Source organism: Silene latifolia, chromosome 10 (genome assembly GCF_048544455.1).
Source record: "Silene latifolia isolate original U9 population chromosome 10, ASM4854445v1, whole genome shotgun sequence".
Lineage (NCBI taxonomy): Eukaryota > Viridiplantae > Streptophyta > Magnoliopsida > Caryophyllales > Caryophyllaceae > Silene > Silene latifolia.
Window position 1 is genome coordinate 9623169 of NC_133535.1, and position 21439 is coordinate 9644607.

Here is a 21439-nt window from a genome sequence, read left to right on the forward strand (position 1 = left end):
AGTAGTGAATGTTGATAGTTCTTGAAGGTTTGAAGTTTGTAATACATTAATCTTTCAACACAAACTAAGTGACATGCACCTGCAATTTATCAATCTTTGCTGTTTACTTTATACTTTCACAGGTAAAACATATAGCACTGCTAATGCCAAATGTAATTGAAGGCTACCAGTGATCACTGTCTGAGGCGGGTTTATCATACACGCGTCTGACACAGTCACCCGCATAAAGAGATTACTGTAGTAGCACTATGATTAGCCTAGAATAACAACTTCAGACAAATATTATAGCTAACTTCAATATATAAAGAGGTGGTACTGAATTTGGAGCTTCAAAAATTTGTTATACTGGCGATTTTTTTTTTTTTGACAGCGAGATGGATTAAAGGAATTGGGGAACATGATGCTTACCCTAGAATAACAACTTCAGACACATATTATAGCTACGTCGTAAACATCAATAAAGAGTTGGCATTGAATATTTGAATTTGGAGCTTCAAAAATTTGTTATGCCCAAGTAATTTTATTTATAAATTGACAGTAAGATGGATAAAAGGAATTGGGGAACATGATGCTTACAATACCACATCTACGAATGGAATCCATGATTGTGTTATCAAGAGCAGAAAACAATTCAGAGCAAAAACAAAGACCATGGAAAATAACCAATATCATATACCCCATTGTATCCAGTTATCAACATTCAGCATCTTGACTGTCGTATTCGGCGAGCAAACAAAGTACGCTGCCCTCTTCGATTTTGTCTTTCTTCTTCTCATTGAATGTTATTTTCGACAAATCTGACTTCTTTGTATCCACACTGAAATTTCCGGTTGCCAATACATCTGTTGGAGCATCTACATCATCAAAAATCTTGCTCCTCTTGACAATGTCATATACACTATTATATATACTGAAGTCGTCATCATCATAGTCAATCCTTTTGACAAATTCTTTAGGGCCAAGAAACAATAATCCCTCATCCTGTTTTCGCAACGGTTCAATATCCCTAGACGCACCCGCTTCAACAGTGAAATCACAGTTTCTTGGGTCAGTCTTAATTGTTATCTCCGCAGAGCAGTTGGTACACTTAATGTAAAACCGCACAACTTGGATACCAAGGTATTTCTCTCCAACAACGTCTTCTTTTCTTGAATTAAACTTAGTACCCTTTGACATGTAACTATCGCAAGTATTACAGCGAATACTCATAGACAACATTGTGCGAATCATCATCTGCTTGTTTTTCGGCTGCTTTCTTATCGGTATCTTCGACGGATCCAAATCCGGTGGATCCACTTTTCTTTCTCCCATGAATATTGAAAGAATTTTTAGAGAGAGAAACTGAAACTGTTATTTAGGAATACAGCAACTCTCCTATAGGACCGTCCTATAGCATAGGACGGGCCCAAATAGGAGAGAGTCCAATTGTTAAATAAGATCTGTTCAACATAATGAAAGTAAAAGCGAAATTAAGAGCAGTTATGTAGTACCCAAGACTAAGTTACAACAAAACAACTTGCTAATTTAGTACCAACACTTAGAAGTGTCAAATTCTGACCCTACCTGAAAACCTGACCCGACTTGCTAATTTTAGGTGTTTCATATACTTGGACATTTATTGTATTTTTAAGACCACAAATTCTTATTTCAAACCGCTATATCCGTCTGAAATGGTCAGACGGATATCATTTCCTCTCACAAAAAACCCATTTAGGGGGTGAGTGGGAAAGCATATGGGGGTGTCCCACCACCCATGTGCTTTTCACTTGTGAGAGGTCTTATTACGGTCTGAAATAAGGCGGTCTTAAGCAAGACGGACTATTTTAAGACACAATATTGTAAACCTTTCATGCTAAATAAACAATGTGTAAACACTTATTACGCAAACCACTTGTTGTGCCAAACTTCTTGTGTTTGTGGAATTGGAGTTATGTTGTGTGCTCTGGTAAGGAAATGTGTGACGAAATTTATATGGTTGCTTTAGCAAAATTGAAACAGGCTTAAATGAAAGTCCGCTAGTTTTCGGATTACCCGGCCCACTAGAAAAGGGCGGGTTAGGGCACAAATTTAGGCCCGACTGAACGTGTACTTTGGCCTATTGGGCAAAATTATTGGCCTGGCCCGATCCCGGAAATGATCACCTCTACTCCGAAAAATTATGCATACGTCACCAATACACATACATTATCTGCATAATCACTTGACCACCCACCCAACACATCAGTAATTCAGTATAATACTTAATGTTAGTATACTAGTCTATTAGACTTGGGAAGTTGGAAGTCATTCCTTGAGTGCCAGTAGCGGACTGGCAGTTACCACTTACCACATTGACTTCGTCTCTTCTGCAGTTCCGCTAAGAGGTCAGCCTCTATCAGCGCTATAAAGAATTCCATATTGGTGGGCTATTCAATTAATAAGCCACAAAGCTAATGCTCCATTGAAAACTTCTTATATACCTGGAAACAACCGGATAAATAAAAACACTTAGTCTTCCTTAATATAAAACCATATCTATTAATTTATAAGGCCTTGTTCTTTCTGACTTATTTTCAGCTTACTTGATTCATTCAATTCTATTCGATTCGATTCGATTTAGCTTCGATTCGATTCATTCTCATTCTATTGATTCGATTGATTCATTCGATTCGATTCGATTCGATTCGATTCATTCTATTGATTCAGTCATTCATTTCACTCGGCTCCATTCGATTCATTCACTCACTTGATTCAATTTCCACTAAATTCAGCCAATTTCAATTTTGCGAATCTTAAACTTAATAGTTTTTATTAATTAATATTATTAATACTCCCTCCCATTCATCATAATCTTCCCCTTTGATTTTGGCACAATACTTTAGGAAAAGTATTAAAATAGGAGTAAAAGAGTTGTGTGGGGTTGGTGATAGGAGAGATGGATGAATTATTAGTAGTTAAAAAAAGAATTGTGGGGCCAAAATATAAAGGAAAGTAATAAAATAGGAGTAAAAGAGTTGTGTAGGGTTTGGTGATAGGAGAGATGAATGAATAAAATAAGAGTAAAGTTTCTAAAAATAGAAAGGGAAACATTAGTTGAATAATCCGTTTCGGGAAAGAGGGAACATTATATTGACTGGGAGGGAGTACTATATAATTATAATTATAGTTATAATTATAATTATAATTATAATTATAATTATTATTATTATTATCATTATTATTATTATTATCATCATCGTCATCATTAATTTATTATTAATTAATCATCCTCATTATTGTTATTATTATGAATATTATGGTTATTAGAATCAATAATATTCATATTAATATAATTAATACTATTACTATTACTATTACTATTATTATTATTAATATGAATATTAATTAAGAATAATATTATTAATAACATTGTTAATTTTAATATTACTATTATTAATGCCTAATTATTTTTTCATATACGAACTTTACTCTTTCATATACACTTTTTCATAACGTTCTATTTTGTACCCTTTTCACCTAAAACTAAACCAAGTGAACTTTTAAATCAATATATTTCCCTAAAACTTAATTTAATTGCTCAAATGACTTAAAACTATCAAGACGGATTCTAATTTTTCAAATAATAAATTAATTTACTTGTTATAAATTATTAATATTATTTGAAGAGTTTTAATTAATCAACCAAATTTTACTTATTTGGTAAAGATGAAATTAGGGTCTGTCTATTTTTATTTATCTAATTAATTAAATTAGGATTGTTGCTGCTTCGTGGTGGCTACATAATCTGTCAAATTAGGATGATAAACGGCTAGACTTTGAACATCAATATAGAAAATTGGTGCTTCATTATTTCACCTAATTAGATTGATGGCGAACCGTGATTCATGGTGGCTACCTAGTTAATCACTCAAATTAATATATTATTAGTATTAATATTATTAATATTATTATTGATGTTCTTCTTCTTCTTCTAATAATAATAATAATAATAAATTATTATTATTATTATTATTATTATTATTATTATTATTATTAATATCAATATTGATATTATTTCAGTTCAATTCAGCCCTAATCAGCTTAGTTGAGTTCAAATCTATTCGATTGATTCGACTCAACTTCATTCGATTCGATTCGATTTCGGCTCGGCTCCATTCCCATTCGATTCGGCTCGATTCGATTCGATTCGGCTCGGCTCTATTGATTGATTGATTCGATTCGATTTAGTTTAGTTCGAACCATTCATTCGATTCATTTCGATTCAGTTTAAAAGCTCTAAAACCGAAAAGAAACAGTCTAAAAGTGTAAAAATGCAATCAAATAATACCTCATATATGTCAAATGGTGTATACAAGTCATGTTGGAAGGGTCAAATAGTTTTGATAGAACGGAGTATTCATTAAGCCAACGCGGCACTTTTACGTACTAGGTGGGAACAATCACAAGGACAGTGCCTATTATTAGTAAAATTGCAAGGCAAATATATATCTTAAATCCTGAATTCAACAAATTATTAGTATGAAACTTCTTGTTTTTAAGTCAAGTTGACTGCTTCCAATAGCTTGATTATTTATGTCTGTGGGGCAAATACTAGAAAAAGTCTTCTGTAAAGAGCGTGGCGAAAGCTTAACCAATATAACAATACTACAAATCAACGATTTATTTGAAAGTGCAGTCTGTGGGGGCAAATACCAGAAAAAGACTTCTGTAAATAACAGCACTATAAAATATAAATCAACGAGTTATTTGAAAGTAATTCTTTCCTAGTAAAGTAATTCTTCAATTCTACGTAGTTCTAAGTAAAGTAGCAATCACGGTTATTGATATCGGTTTTACAACAATGAAATACAACCGAGTTATCAAGGTTGTTAGGTTACCGCACCGCCCTTATCTGTAGAGAAACAACAAAGACCAGGCCGTGACGGTCGATGTCCAGATTAAATCTGAAACCGAAATTTAATATCATTGGTAGCAATCACTAACCAAAACTTCACGTGTAAAAGAAATAATTACCCTGGTAGGTGGTGTAGTTATCCATAGCTAGAGACCGAGACCAATGAAAAAATCATGAAGATGTAAATGCCTATATAAATCAAAGAGTAATGCAGTTCAAGAGCATCTCACACAAAACAACTGCTGACAACTTCATACAAAATGAAACCAAGTATTATTTCTCTACTATGTAGCAAACCAGCCTTTCTTGTCATCTTTGTTTTTCTTATGCAAAATATTACCGTAACTTTATCACTGCGTAGTATAGACTACCCAAGCAACGAGACCGACTACACTGCGTTGCTGGCCATCAAGAGCAAACTACTGGATCCTTCCAACCGGGTTTTAAGCTCTTGGAATGACTCGATTCACCACTGTTATTGGGAGGGGGTTGCTTGTGGGCGTAAACATAAAAGAGTGACTGTACTAGATTTGAGTTCTAGAAGTTTGGCAGGAACTATATCTCCTTTCATAGGAAACTTGAGCTTCCTTAAGATCCTTTACCTTTTCAATAATAGTCTATATGGAGAAATCCCCAATCAATTAGGTTATTTATTTAGGTTACGTGAACTATGGTTATCTAACAACACACTTGTAGGTGAAATTCCAGCCAACATATCTCGTTGTGTTAACCTCAGATCGTTTGCCTTAGGCAACAACAAGCTAGAGGGAAAACTCCCAACAAGACTAGGAGCATTGTCAAAGCTAGAATACTTTAATGTGCAAATTAATGATCTTACCGGCCCTCTTCTTGACATCATACAAAATCTTACTTCTTTAGAAACAATAGCTGCTGCTTACAACTCATTTACAGGAACTATCCCAAACAGCATTGGTAGGATGCAAAATCTAACCAACCTTGTAGTTGGAGAAAATAAACTCACAGGCACACTTCCCATATCCCTTTTTAATCTCTCCTCCCTAAAACTTCTTGATTTTATGGACAACCAACTACATGGAGAACTTCCAGCAAATGTTGGCGTCAATATCCCTCGTCTGACATGGTTCAACCTCGAGGGAAACAACTTCAAAGGATTAATTCCAATTACTATCCAAAATCTCACAGCTCTTGAAGTTATTGACCTCGGTTACAATAATTTTATAGGAAATGTTCTTTCTTATTTTGGGAATTTTCATAACCTAAGTCGTTTATATCTTGTAGGGAACCACCTAAATGGTGATATTAGTTTTATAGATACACTTGTTAACTGCAGCCAGTTACATATCCTAGATTTGGGGGAAAATCACTTTTCGGGAATATTGCCCAAATCTGTTGCCAATTTCTCCACCGCTTTGCAGCTGCTCAGAATCGAAAATACTCCAATAATTGGAAAAATTCCAGAAGGTATTACCAATCTCAACAATCTTGAGCAGTTATGGTTGAACAACTGCAAATTAACGGGATCTATCCCTCAAGATTTCGGGAAGCTATACAAATTAGAAAAACTTTATCTGCACTCCAACAATTTGAAAGGTAAAATCCCCAATTCCATGGCCAATTTATCATACTTGAGTGAGCTTTATTTACAAGACAACATATTGGAAGGGAGTATACCTTCAAACCTCGGGAATTGCCAAAGCTTGTTGTTCCTGCATTTATCAAACAATAAACTCAATGGAACATTGGGCAATGAGCTATTTGAAGGATCTGCTTCATTTATTGAACTATATTTGTCTCAAAATCATTTGGAAGGCACCCTTCCTTTGGAAATGAGTAAACAAAGCAACCTACAACTCTTAGGACTAGATAACAATAAGTTTTCGGGTTTCATTCCAGATAGTCTTGGTGACTGTTCTGACCTTCAATACCTCTACATGGATGGAAATTCTTTCCAGGGAAATATTCCATCATCTTTCGCTTCTTTGACTAGCCTACTAGAAATTGACATTTCTCAAAATAATTTATCCGGCCCCGTTCCAGCCTTCTTCTCTAAGTTCCCTACATTATATTACCTTAACTTATCTTATAACGACTTTGAGGGAAGTGTCCCAACAAACTCAGTATTTGCAAATGCAAGTGCGGTCTTTGTTGCTGGCAATAACAGACTTTGTGGAGGAATAAAACAGCTTCACTTACCAAAGTGCATTGAGAAGAAAAGCTCGGGAAAAAAGAAAAGAATAATGTCTCATGCCCTTAAATTGATAATCCCAATTGTTGGCGCACTATTTGGGATGGTGGCCATAGCATCAGGGCTGTATCTGGCATGTCTCAAAAAGAAAAAGTCACCTCTTTCATCAGGTTCAATGATGGGGATTGTAACCATGAAAGTGTCGTACGACATGTTACTCAAAGCAACGGATGGTTTTTCTTCAGAGAATCTACTTGGGATGGGATCTTTTGGATCCGTGTTTAAGGGGACTTTGGATGGAAAAATAGTTGCGGTTAAAGTTCTTAACTTGCAACACCATTTTGCATCTAAGAGTTTCATAACAGAGTGTAACACGTTAAGGAATGTCCGCCACCGGAATCTGATAGGCATCATAACAGCTTGTTCTAGTATTGACTTTAAGAGAAATGATTTTAGAGCTCTAGTATACGAGTACATGCCAAATGGAAGCCTAAACAAATGGTTACATGGAGTCGACAGAAACATGAGCCTTGCTCAAAGGATTGATGTAGCGGTTGATGTGGCCCATGCAATCAGTTATCTCCACCATGAGTGTGAAACTCCAATAGTGCATTGTGACTTGAAACCGAGCAACATATTGCTTGACAATGACATGGTCGCTCATGTTGGAGATTTTGGATTAGCAAGGTTTCTTAGTCAACCTCGACATCCAAATCAAAGTAGTACAATTGGAATTAAGGGAACTGTAGGCTATGCTGCTCCAGGTAATAATCGTGTTATTCCTATTTATATTTAGTCTCACAAAAATCATATAACTATATTATCATCAAAAGACTAAGATGCACAAACTCAGTAATCTGCTCGACTTAATGCTAAAGTAGTACCTGTAATAATATTTCACCTAAAATACTCTCACGCATGCACAGTTAGTGACCTTACCTAACTAACACATATTCATAGTAAATGAATTTTCTAAGGCTTGCATATTTATCTACTACCCATTTATGCGTCTAAGCATTTGCATTGGGTTCACATGTCAGAGTATGGGCTCGGAAGTGAGCCATCTACAGAGGGTGATGTTTACAGCTATGGCATATTGCTACTTGAGCTTATGACAGGAAAGAGTCCGACAGACAGTATGTTCAAGGAAGGCTACAGCCTTCATCTACATGCAGAAGCAGCATTACCTGACCAAGTCTTGCAAATTGTGGATCCATCGCTTGAAGGAGATAACCTCACCGAAGAAGCCGAAGACCCAAGGGAAATCCAAGGTGAGCTTGAACGAAGAGTGGAATGCATTAGTACCGTGATCAGTGTAGGAGTGTCGTGCTCAAATCATTTGCCACAACAGCGAATGAACATATTTGACGCGAGAAGCAGGCTTCAATCAGCAAGAGACAACCTTGTTGGTGCTAGAAACAGGCGTAATCTTCCTGCAAGAGGTATATCATTAGACATATCATGAGTTTATTGTTAAAGAATGATTCTTTAAGTTTCAATTTGCTTAGAAGTTCTATGTATTAACATTATTTCTACTTGTAGCGCTGATGGTTACAGAGGCCTGACCATTAGAAAACAAGCGTCCGCCAAATGAAGTCGCAAGAGAGAATTATTAGGACTTCAAATGTACCACAGTTGAATGAAAAATGCTTTTAAGTTCCTGTCAGTTTGCTGTAAACATGACTAATAAAATGTTATGTACTCTAGTACTCTACTACTTATCATCATGTAATTATGTTTGTGTTTTCACAAAGCTAGCTTTCTAGCTGGTTTGCTTCATATTGTGACTGTTCAATTCCGTGGTTTGCTTTATATGTCAGACTACAACCTCGGAAGTCTTTATGTGCTTCATTACTTATCATGTAATTATGTATTATGTTTTATCAAGGCTACCTGGTATCTTGTGTTACGAGCATAACATTGACATAGACTGTACAATTAATTCGACACCGACCTACACAAACAGGTGCTCTGAGAGGCTAATCTCAATTATGCAAATTGATGGCTAAGTTTTTCCAATCGAATTTATGGCATAATAACAAGTATCAATATGAACTGCAGGAACTAAGAAACAGAAATATAAATTATACCTTTCTAAATTCTTCAATTTATTTGACCGTCACGACAAGTGAAATGCATAATTTTGGGTGATCACTGATCAGTGTCAAAGTGTCATGCTCCAACCATTTGTGACGCGGATAATGAAAATAACCGACGCCAAAAGCAGGCTTCAATGAGCAAGAGACAACCTTCTGCAAGAGGAAGTATATCAGATATTTCCGAATTCCGAGTCACAAAATATTTACAGTTACGAACTGATTACAAGTGAAGCTAACAAGTAACAAATACACAAATTCTGCTTGTGACATTAACGATTGCATACAGGAGCCTAAGGTTGATTTTTACCAAAACAATTTATGATCCGCAAACTCGACAAATAACTAAAATCTGGGTTTTGCTAATTCATTGCCTTGATTAGAACAACTAATTAGATGCAAACTTTGAGAGCGTAACCTTAATTATTAAAGGGGGTAAAACAACAACTAAATTAAATCGTGGAATTAGATTCAAAAAGAATTTGAAATAAAAAAAACAAAAAACTTGAATTAGATAAGAAATTTATCATAGTAATCCAGAGACTTACATTTTGCCAACGTTTTCAGGGAGGTTACATTCTCCATTGGCCATCGCGATCAATTTGTGATCTATTACCCGTTTTTAACTTTGGGTGATACCGTCTTTCACTACATTGATGAGGGATAATTAATAAAACTACTAAAAACTAATTAAAAAGAATAAGATAAAAATAAAATAAAAATAATAATTACTTTTTATGAGAGACGTCTCTCTCACTAATATTAATGAAAGACCGTCTCTCTTAAAAATTTGTGTTTTAACTTTTTATATTTGTCATATATATTGCAATTAATTTGGGTTGATCTATATCTTCTTTGTTTCTATTGATTTGTTTACGTTTATATTTCGCAAAAATACTAAAGAAATGTCAAAACAAGTGCGATAGAGAGATATTTGCCAATGAGAAGACTTTATTACGCCTAAAGCAAGTGGGTAAATACTGTGATTTTTATGATTTTTTTTAAGTTTAATTTTTTCATGTTTAAATAGATGAGGTTAAATACTTTACAATATAACTAAGATTCTTTAAAACAAAACTCGGATTCTACAACATACGACTGGTGATGCAGTCTATTAATTGAAGCAAGTGGGGTTAAGTAGGTTGATCGTAGTTATTTAGAAAAGTTTGCAAGTAACCAAAAATAAAAATATAAAGAATCAAATGAAACGTCTCAAGATGAAATATGTAAATAATTCAATTGAACAAGGAAATATAACATAAAAACTCACATAATGAAATAATGCCACGTGAACCCTTAGGATACTCCCTAAAAAAAATTCGTACAACGGTCTTATTTTAGAATTTGATCATATGAAAGAGTAATCGGCCCTCTAAAAAATTTAAAAATTTTCTCAAGTTTAAAGGCTATCAAGTTAAATAACATCAGCGTTAATTAAAAGTCTTTAGTTTTAATTTTAATTCAAATCAATTTATTTTTTATTTACTATGAGCGGGAGCAGTATTACGAGCAGAGGGAAGGACTCCAGCAAAACTTCAACTATATTGCTAGTCAAAGTTTGTTACGAAGGTTGTTAAGCTACAACTAATCTTATCTTTATTAATTCAGATGACAATACTCAATCCAGGACGTGCCACGTCATTAATACAATCTTTTTTTATTTTTTTATTTTTGGAAATTCATGTTATGGTGGGACCCATTAGTGTGCAAAATATTTATTTCTTCAGAATTCCGTCAATACAAACATGCGATAAATTTCGCCTTAGAACAAATACTATGAAATAATTTTATACATTCTGAATAAATGAAATTAATGGCATATAAGCGGTATGAATTACAAATCGGAATAAATGAAACTAATTACAAATTATTGAATTTACATAATTTTTTTTTTAAAAATAACAATAAAATTACATAATTACGAGAAGGATTTATATTTAATTACGGGATTGAATTACATATAATGCGAATAAATTACATGCATAATTTTTTTAAAATAGATAGTACGATATATTTTAAAAAAATCATGACGGAGTATTTACTTACAGTAAAAAAAACTCGGCAACTTAACTACCAGCCGCGCACACCGAAAATGGCAGGTGACAATGATAGGCTACCGAGTAAATTTATTCTTCAACAAGCGTTTCAAGCAAAATTGATCTTTTTATTTCTCTAAAAAAAACAAATAAATATTGACATTTATTGAAATATTTAAATTTAAAAATTTTTAAAAATTATAACACAAATGATTAACAATTGTTTTAATAAATATTTTTTTTAAAATATAACACGATAATTAAACAATTGTAAAACTTTAACATATTTTTTTTATAAAAAAAATCCTCTCAGATCTGTAAAGAAAGTCGTTCATCACCGAGGATTTATTTAGTTGGAGCAAAAATTATGGCAAATTTACTATCAGTCGCGCACTCCGAACTCGGAAGATGACAATGATAGGCTACCGAGTAATTTCTACTTCGACAAGTACGTTTTATAGGCAACATTAATATAGTCAGGTTAAATACACTTGGACCGTCCAATCTTCAAATCAGAAACTTCATAAAAATCAAAGAATCAGTTTATTCTGACATAATGGCATATATGCAGTTAATTATGTGATGGCAGCAGTTTGCAAGGAGTGGAGTTGTGGCCTAATGGCAGTAGTGGGGAAGTTAGGGTTACATAAGAGGTTATGTTGGCTTATAAATAGGAGTGCAAACAACGAGATTATCTCACACAAAAATGGCACATATCCAGAATATGAAAATTTTCAATTTTTAGAATAATTTGCATATGTTAAAGTTTATTATTAAATTATATTTCTTTTATCGGGATGTAAAGTTTTTTATGTATGCAAATTTTATTTACAATAGTAGATTACGTTATTTCTTCTTAAACCCTTGCATGTGAACACGTATTTGTAACAAGTTTAAATATTAATTATGTAGATCGCTGATTTAGACCAACTAAATAAATACAATAGAAATGCGAAAAAAAATACATCCAAAAACATTAATACCGGCCCAAATACATACCCGTGCAATTTTGCACGGGTTTAAAACTAGTTGATAGGCTTATCGCGTACCTATGCAAAGATAAAATTCCCTAAACACAAATTAATGTAGCAATAGGGGTCGAACACAAGGAAACGGGAATTACTTCGTGAATTGCTATGGGTAGATTTTTATCAAGGTCGATTACGATTTGGTTTGGTTTGGTTGTTTGATGATTAATAAGAATTATGATGTAAATTATATAATAAAAGGGAGTCTAAGGGGTTCGGGTCACGCATGCAAAGGTAAACATATAATCATGATAAACTTGATACTAATAATCTTGTCAATTACTTAGGCTTAAAGATACCCACCTTACGGCATTAGCATCAACCATAGACCGGGTCCTAGAGAAACTCTCGTCCATGACTAGGTCGTCCTACTATACATGCTTAGTCTAATTCAATTCCGTGCCTCTCGACTTATAGAATGAATAAACAAACTTAATCAATTGAATAGGGCCCTAAACAAAGATTAAACATTGTGGCACAAGCATGTGATAGAAGCAATATGAACAATATTATTATTAATCTATTTTATCATGTTATATACTTGATTTATGCATGGCTCCCCTAGCCCTTAGACTAGGAAATTTAGCTACTCATATTTGTAAAGGAAATGCAAATGATATTTAGATTATAAGGCATATTGTAGTAATTATAACTAAAGTGGAAATTGTATACTAATGATGAGATGTAAAGGACTAATACTAAACTCATAAACAAAATACAAAATGTAAATAAGAGAAAGATTACCAAAGTATGTAGGAGCTTGATAGAACTAACTCGGAAACCAAATGCTTGAATAAATAAATAACCAAATGTTTAACAACTACAAGCTTAACTAAATTGTAAACTAATGAGAAAACTAATGAGAGAAATTATAGTGCTTAAGGCTATGAAAGAGTAAAATGAGACGTGAAGAAGAGATGCCCAAAGCCTCGGAATACCTCTCCTATTTATAGGAGAGGAGAGCAAAACGTAAAAGCCTAGATGCATGCGGCCCCGATCGGGGTTGCATGGCCCCGATCGGGGTCGTATGTTTCCGGGCATTTTCCCTTAACTCCTCACTTAATTGCGTGAGGAATCCAAAGTTTATACTTTAATGCTCTTTAATCACCCGGGTAAATGCCTCATCTATGATCTTTAGAGCTCCCAAAAAGCATCCTAAGCATGTTGGAATCTTATGCTTTCCACCTTGACTTGGATTTGATCATTGGGCCTTGACTTTGGTTGTTGTCAACATTTGCATTGCATTTGTAATTCTTCAAATTAGTCCATCATTTTCTCCATGCAAAACCCAATCCAATGCTCCATGCTTAGTCCAACACTTGGTCTTGATTAGCTTAGTGAACTTAGTGTATAAAATGATAGGAAAAAGCCTCTAAATGCTTAGATTCCTACAAAAACATGTTAAGACAAGCAAATACACTAGAACAACAAATATTAGCTTATGACACTATGATAAGTGCTAATTAACAAATAAAATGGAGCTAATATAGGGGATGAAAGTATATAAAATATGCACTTATCACTAGTTATATATAATATCTTGATATTTTCTAGTGATTCATTACTTGTAATCAAGATATGTGTTATTACGTCTCTCTAGGGCTTCTCTTTAGGGTTTCCCTGTGTGAGTCTTCGTCATAGTTTATCTTTGTTTCTTCCTTCCCGCTCAAGGTATCCCTCTACGGTGGTGCTCGTAGGTTGGTTTTCCTTTACTTTGCTGCTGTTTTTTTCTGGTTAGGGTTTGGCTGTTTTGGTAGTTTGGTGCTGTAGGTTGTTAGGGTTCGATTCTTGGTAGGGTTTGTGGCCTTTTGGTAGAATTATGGGAAGTAGGAAGGGGAAAGAAGTGGTGGACGAAGGCGGTAGTAGGGGGAGTACGGCTTTCGAATGGGAGGTTGGGGGTGTTGAGGATCAGACGGTGAAGACGGAACTTATTTTGGTGGGTAAGATTTGGGCATCGAAGGCGGTTAATGGGCGTGCTGCTATCGATACGATGCTCAGGTTGTGGAATCCAAGAGGTAAAGTTGTGGGTAGCGTGGTGGATGCTCGGGAGAAGCTGTTTATGTTCAAGTTCGAGGATTTGCGTGATAAGGTTAAGGTTATGGAGGGACAACCTTGACACTTTGACAAGTTTGTTTGGTGTTTTAATGAACCTTGTGATGAGGGGAGAATTTCGGATACTCCATTATTCCAATTACCTATGTGGGCGTGCATCTATGATCTTCCTATTAAGGGGCGCACGAATTTGGCGAATTTGAGCAAACTTGGAGCGCAGTTGGGTAGGTTTGTTGCAAAAGATGAGGTTGATGCTCCTGAGTTGGAAAGGATGGTTCGAATTCGAATTTTGCACGATATTAGGAAGGCTCTGAAGCCCGCTGTTGAAATTCGAATGCCGAGTGGAAGAGTTGATACGTTTGTTGTGAAGTATGAGCGGTTGCCGCTGTTTTGTTATGGGTGTGGGGTGTTGGGTCATGGGATCAAGGACTGCGAAAGCGGTCCTTATGATGAGGACGAATTGCAGTATGGGGAGGGATTGAGAGTTTCTCCTCGGAAGGGAGGTAGAATGGGGATGGTTGATGGGCGGAAAACGGCTAGAGACTTGAGGCCGGAATTCGAGGAGGAGTTTTTGAAGGATGAGATTGCTTTGGTAGAGAAGTTGCGTCGGTTTGCATTGACTTGTAAATCAAAATCAGTAAAGGGGAAGGAGACGGTGGGATTGAGTAGCGTTTTGGAGAATGATGAGGAGCAAGGTTATGGTGAGGATCGTTTAATGGTGGGGGAGGGGGTGCAGCAGCTCTTACAGAGTAATATGGTGGTGGAAGGGGGAATAGGGGGGTCTGTGGCGGGTCGGGAGAGTGATTTGATGGTGAGTGCGGGGCTAAAAACGATGAATAAGGGATTGGATGATGGGGTTGCTGGTGTTTCGGTTGAGGGGAAAGAAGGAGACAGGCGGGGTGGGATGATGTCTGAGGAGTTCAATTTGACGCCTATGGGGTGGGGAGATGCGGCTGGGAGTGATTCGATGGTGGGACTGGGTGGAGAAGGGGGTGGTGGTGAGAAGAAGAAAAGTGGAGCTAGGAGGTGGGTGCGGCTGGAACGTGATGTTGCAGAAGGGTGTGGGAGTGTTGCTGGGATTGGAGTGGAGGAGTTGACTAATGATTTTAATAAAAGAAATAGGTGTGAGGTGGGAAACGAGGATGCTGTGAGTAATAAGAGAGTTGCGATACACAGGGATGTGTTGATATCTGAGGCGGAGGTTGATAGCAATCAACCCCGCCAGGCCCAATGAATTGTTTAAGCCTTAACTGCAGGGGGCTGGGCAACCCCGATGCAGTAGGCGGTCTTCAGAACCTTATCCGACGAGAGGCCCCGGCTATGATATTTCTCTGTGAAACGAAGTTGAGTAGTCGTGAGATGAGTAGGTTAATTAGTAAGGTGGATGGATATACGGGTGTGGCTGTAGATAGTGTGGGCCGCTCTGGTGGTCTTGCGTTTTTGTGGAAAGAGGAGGTGTCGTGTGTTATGAGGGCGGTTGCGGTCCATTTTATGGACTTCGATGTTGAATTGAATGGCTTAAAGTGGCGGGTTACAGGCTTTTATGGGTGGCCGACTGTTCAAGATAGGCATTTATCATGGCAGCTGTTGCGAATGTTGGCTGGGGAAGGAAATGGCCCTTGGCTGTGTGTGGGTGATTTCAATGAGATTTTGTACTCTACTGAGATGAAAGGGGCTTCAAGAGCGCAGTGGCAGATGAATAACTTTCGTGATGCTGTGGATGAGGTGGGTATTCGGGATCTTCCGATGGAAGGCTATGCTTTTACGTTCGATAATGGACAGGTCGGAGAGGATAACAGACAATCTCGTATTGATAGGGCTATGGCTAACGAGGAGTGGTTTGACCTTTTTCCTTATGCTCGAGTGCTTCATCTTAATAGGGAATGGTCGGATCACTGTCCGATTAAGGTTGTGGGGGATCGATGGGTGGGGCGAGAGGGCCGAGGTGATAGGATGTTTAGATTTGAGCATATATGGGTAGGTGAGGAGGGGTGTGAGGAGCCTGTTAAACGGGGATGGAGCAGAGGGGGTGATGATTTTACGGAGTGTATTGATTGGTGCGCTCGGGAATTGGTGGAGTGGAAGGGGGTTAGTATAGGGAAGATCCTTAAGAGCCTTGTTAAGAAGAGGGAGCGTTTGAAGGTGCTAAATGAAGGTGATAGGAGCTTAGGGCGTGTTCAGGAGAGGAAGCGGGTGGTGATGGAGATAGCGGCTCTTTTGCGTCAGGAGGAGAGGTTTTGGAGACAGCATTCTCGGGCTATTTGGTTACGTGATGGGGATAGGAATTCCAAATTTTTCCATAGGGCTGCTAGCGAGAGGAGGAAGAAGAATTTTATTTCAAAGGTTAGTGATGATTTGGGGAATGTTTTTGAGAGTACTGAGGCTGTTTCACGATGTGTTGTAGCTTACTTTGGTGAGCTTTTCGGTTCGGGGTCACCGGCGGGTTTTGATGATCTTTTGGCGGTTGTGGAGGGTCGAGTCACGAGTGAGATGAACGCGGGGTTGGCAGAAGATTATACAGGTGAAGAGGTGGCTATAGCGTTGAATCAGATACATCCTTTGAAGGCGCCGGGACCAGACGGTATGAACGGCCTTTTCTATCAGACATACTGGCATATTGTTGGACCTGCGGTGATAAGGTTAGTGCTGAACATTCTTAATGGGGCCCCTATTCCAATCGGCCTGAATGATACTAATATTGTTTTAATACCGAAAAAGAAGGCGCCTGATAAGCTGGCTGATTTTAGGCCAATTAGTTTGTGCAATGTGATTTATAAATTGGTTTCGAAGGTGCTAGCTAATAGAGTGAAGAGGTTTTTGAGTGATGTTGTGTCAGAGAATCAGGGAGCTTTTACACCCGGTAGGCTGATTAGTGATAATATTCTGGTTGCTTTTGAGTTGTTTCATCATATGAAGAATACAAGAAGTAGTGGGGGTCATTTGGCGTTGAAGCTTGATATGGCGAAGGCTTATGATCGGGTTGAGTGAGATTTTTTAGAGGCTGTTTTATGTCGTATGGGATTTCATGAGCGGTGGGTTAGTACGGTTATGAGGTGTGTTCGGTCAGTGCGATATTCTGTGCTTGTTAATGGTCGACGATCTGATTCCTTTTTACCGAGTAGGGGGTTACGACAAGGCGACCCGTTATCGCCATATCTATTTCTTTTATGTGCGGAAGTGTTGTCTGGTATGTTGAGAAGAGCAGCAGAGGTAGGTTCGATTCATGGTATTAGGATCGCTCCTCAGGCCCCGAGTGTTTCGCATTTATTTTTTGTTGATGATAGTATAATTTTTGTGAAGGCTAGGGAGAGTGAGGCTAGGGAGGTTAAGCGTATCCTTGATCGCTATCAGCAGGCCTCGGGGCAATTAGTGAGTTTGCCGAAGACCACAGTTTCTTTTAGCCGTGGGACCAGTTTGGCGAGGAAGCAGCAGATTGGGGGTGTGTTTGGAGTGAGGCAGGTAGTGTGTCAGGAAAAATATCTGGGTTTGCCGACTGTGTTGGGGAGGTCTAAGAAGGGACTTACAGATTTGATTCGTGACAAGTTGAGTAAGAAGTTGCAGGGATGGAAGGGTTCGTTACTCAGTAAAGCGGGTAAGGAGGTGCTTATAAAGGCGGTGGCCCAAGCTATACCAACTTATGCGATGAGTGTTTTTCGAATTCCGTCTAATTTCTGTGACGAGTTGAGGTCCCTTGTTTCGAGGTTTTGGTGGGGCACGGAGAATGGGAGGAGGAAGATACCTTGGGTCGCATGGCGGAAGCTTTGTTTACCTAAATGCCGTGGGGGGCTTGGGTTTCGAGATTTTGTCAATTTTAATAGTGCATTGCTGGGTAAGCAGGCATGGAGGTTACTTACTGATGAGGATAGTTTGATGTCACGGCTGTTAAAAGGTAAATATTTTCCTTCCACTTCTTTTCTGGAGGCAGGTTTGGGAGCCAATCCGAGTTATTCTTGGAGGAGTATTTGGGAAGCACGGTCCGTGCTGTCGATGGGGTTACGGCGTAGGGTGGGAGATGGGCTCTCCACGGTGGTGTGGCGGGACCCGTGGGTTGGGGGAACTAGTTCGGGGATGGTTATTTCGCCTAGGGGGGAGGCTGATCCGGGGCTACGTGTGGCGGATCTTATGGAGGAAGGGGGAAGAAGGTGGAATAATGAGTTGGTCGAATCTTTGTTTCTCCCGTTTGAGAGTGAGAGGATACTCAGGATGCGTGTTGGTGATCAGCTGGTTCGGGATGAGTGGTTTTGGAGTGGGGAAAGAGATGGAGTATATACTATTCGTTCGGCTTATAGACTTTTGGTCAAGCAAGATGGGGATGTGGAGGGACCTTCGAGTTTTCTTTCTGATAGCTGGTTGTGGAATAAAATTTGGAAAGCACCTGTTTTACCGAGGATTAAAGTGTTCATGTGGCAGCTGTGTAATGAGGCCATTGCTACTAGAGGCAATATTTCGGCGCGGATGGGTTTGATTGGGGGTGAGTGTGTTCGATGTGGGGATTGTTTGAAATCTTGCTTACATGTGATTCGCGGGTGTGGATGGGTTGGTGGCGTTTGGGAGGGGCTGGAGGTGGAGGTGCCGTCTTGTTTAGGATTTGCTAGGGTTCGGGACTGGGTGGAGGTTGCTTTGAAGGATCTGAAGATACGGGAGCAAGTGGTTTTCATGACTGGGTGCTGGGCTATTTGGGAGAGGAGGAATAAAGCGATTTTTGAAGATGGGGATTGGAGGGCGGAATTAGTGGTAAAACGGGTTGGGGATTTGGTAGATGAAATGGAGGGGAAGGGGAGATTGGAGGTGGCGGTGGGGGTCCGGGGGGTGGCGGCTGATGGTGGCGGGTGGAGAAGGCCGGATGACGGGGTGGTGAAGGTGAATGTGGATGCAGCTGTTGTGGAGGGTGTGGGGATAGGGCTGGGTGCTGTATGTCGAAATGATAGGGGGGAGGTTGAGTGGTGTAGTGTGGAACAGGTTCGGTGGCGATGGAACCAGAAGAAGCGGAAGCAGCTGCTATCTTGTATGGACTCAAGGAGGCTCGAAGGAGGAATAATCGAAAGGTTATACTGGAAGGTGATTGCTCGAATGTTATCCATGATCTACAGCTGAAACGGAAGGGACGCAGTAGTATTTTTTTGATTTATATTGACATTTATGCTTTATGTAATTCTTTTGACTTTGTTTCGTTTAAGTGGTCGCGTAGAAGTTTTAATAAGGTCGCTCATGAGCTAGCTCATCTGAGGCCATGGACTTTAGGTTCTCGTAGGTGGCTGGCGTCTTTTCCGTTGGACATTTCTGATGTAGTTCGTGCTGATTCTGATAATATATCTACTTAAACCCGTGTGGGTTTATTTCAAAAAAAAAAAAAAAGATATGTGTTATTAACTTAAATCGCAGTACTTGTCAAATTTTTTGGGAAATTTCTAGCATTATCAAAGATGGAGAAAAAGGAACATACATCGGATGTATTACCTCATATTTTACTTGTTTTTGAGCATTTTTCTATTTTTCCTGAGCTTATTACCTCAAACTCAATTTTTTTTGAGCATATATGTATATTTTCTGAGCTTAATAAAGTTTATAATTTAGATTTTAATTTTTTTTCCATTAATAAAACTCAAATTTATGTAAGTTTTATAAGTAATGTTTTTGAGTTTTATTGTAATTTTTTTTAGCTTAATGTTTTAGTAAATGGACTCTGAAACTTTATAGTAAGACTCATAATTTTTAAAACAAAGCTCAAAAACTTTATTATAATGCTCAGAAAATATAAACTGGTGGTAGTACATCGGATGTATAATCCACTTACTGTCAAAGATGTGAAATTAGACAAAATATGCTCGTCGTACCATTCGACTCAATCTCCACCGAAAAAACCCTCTCCCCCTTCTCTCTGAAAAAATCCTAGCCTCCATCCATCAAATTCAAGGCTCCTATCGACAATTAATCGATGGTAAGCTCCAAAACTATTTCGTCTTTCAATTGATAGTATGTGTATCTAAATTCTTCAATTTATTTGACCGTCACGACAAGTGAAATGCATAATTTTCGGTGATCACTGATCAGTGTCAGAGTGTCATGCTCCAACCATCTGTGAGCTGATAATGAAAATAACCGACCCAAAAGCAGGCTTCAATGAGCAAGAGACAACCTTCTGAATGCGAGAAAAAGGCGTAATCTTCCTGCAAGAGGAAGTATATCAGATATTTCCGAATTCCGAGTCACGAAATATTTACAGTTACGAAGTGATTACAAGTGAAGCTAACAAGTAACAATACACTAATTCTGCTCCTGACATTAACGATTACATACAGGAGCCTAAGTTTGATTTTTACCAAAACAATTTATGATCCGCAAACTCGACAATACTAAAATCTGGGTTTTGTTGATTAGGGTTTTGCTAATTCATTGCCATGATTAGAACAACATCTAATTAGATGCAATGGTATTTTACAGGCAAAAAGAATTTGAAGTAAAAAAAAAAAATACTTGAATTAGATAAGAAAAATTCTTATAGTATTCTAGAGACTTACATTTTGCCAATGTTTTCGGGAAGGTTACGTTCTCCATTGCTATCAATTTGTGATCTTATCATAGTCAAATGATATGAGCATGTAAATGAAAGTAAGAGACAGTTTGGGAGTCACAAGTAGGGCAGAGTACGGATCGGGTATTTGATCCAAAGTGCTAGTTCGGATCGGATATCCATATTAGAAATCCTGAAGTTAGATATCCAATATCCAAACCAAATGTCTCGGATATACAATGTTCGGGTATCCAAAATAATCGGATCGGATGCGGATATCCATCGGATATCCATACTCTTGAATTTACTTTAAAATTAAGTTTGAAACACGATTATATTCATAGTTTTACATGATGATTTTCTTTCGTATTCTTATTCCAATGTTCTCGCTATAACATTTAAGTAGCACCTAGATATTTCTCTAATATTTTAAACATTAATTAAGTTGTTGTATCAAATAAAATTTTATTTTCTCGAAATTATACTAGAAAACTATAGTTTCGGATCAGATCGGATATCCAAATGTTTTAATTTTAATATCCATATCCAAACCAAAACCAAAGATTTCGGATCAGATATCCAAACCAAACTTAACTTTCGGATCGGATATCCAAAGTTTCGGATCGGATACAGATCGGATATCGGATCAGTTTGGATAATCGGATTTTTTGCTCTG

General features: G+C 37.6%; 1 protein-coding gene and 1 long non-coding RNA gene across 2 annotated transcripts in view; both read left to right on the forward strand.

The window, feature by feature from the left end:
• Positions 1-21439, forward strand: part of LOC141605037 (uncharacterized) — a 56490-nt gene that overhangs the window by 30692 nt on the left and 4359 nt on the right. The window lies entirely within an intron of this gene.
• Positions 5134-8605, forward strand: LOC141606914 (uncharacterized). Its single transcript, XM_074426300.1, has 3 exons — positions 5134-7804; positions 8081-8482; positions 8583-8605. Exons 1-3 carry the CDS (start codon positions 5134-5136, stop codon positions 8603-8605), a joined length of 3096 nt encoding a protein of 1031 aa, XP_074282401.1.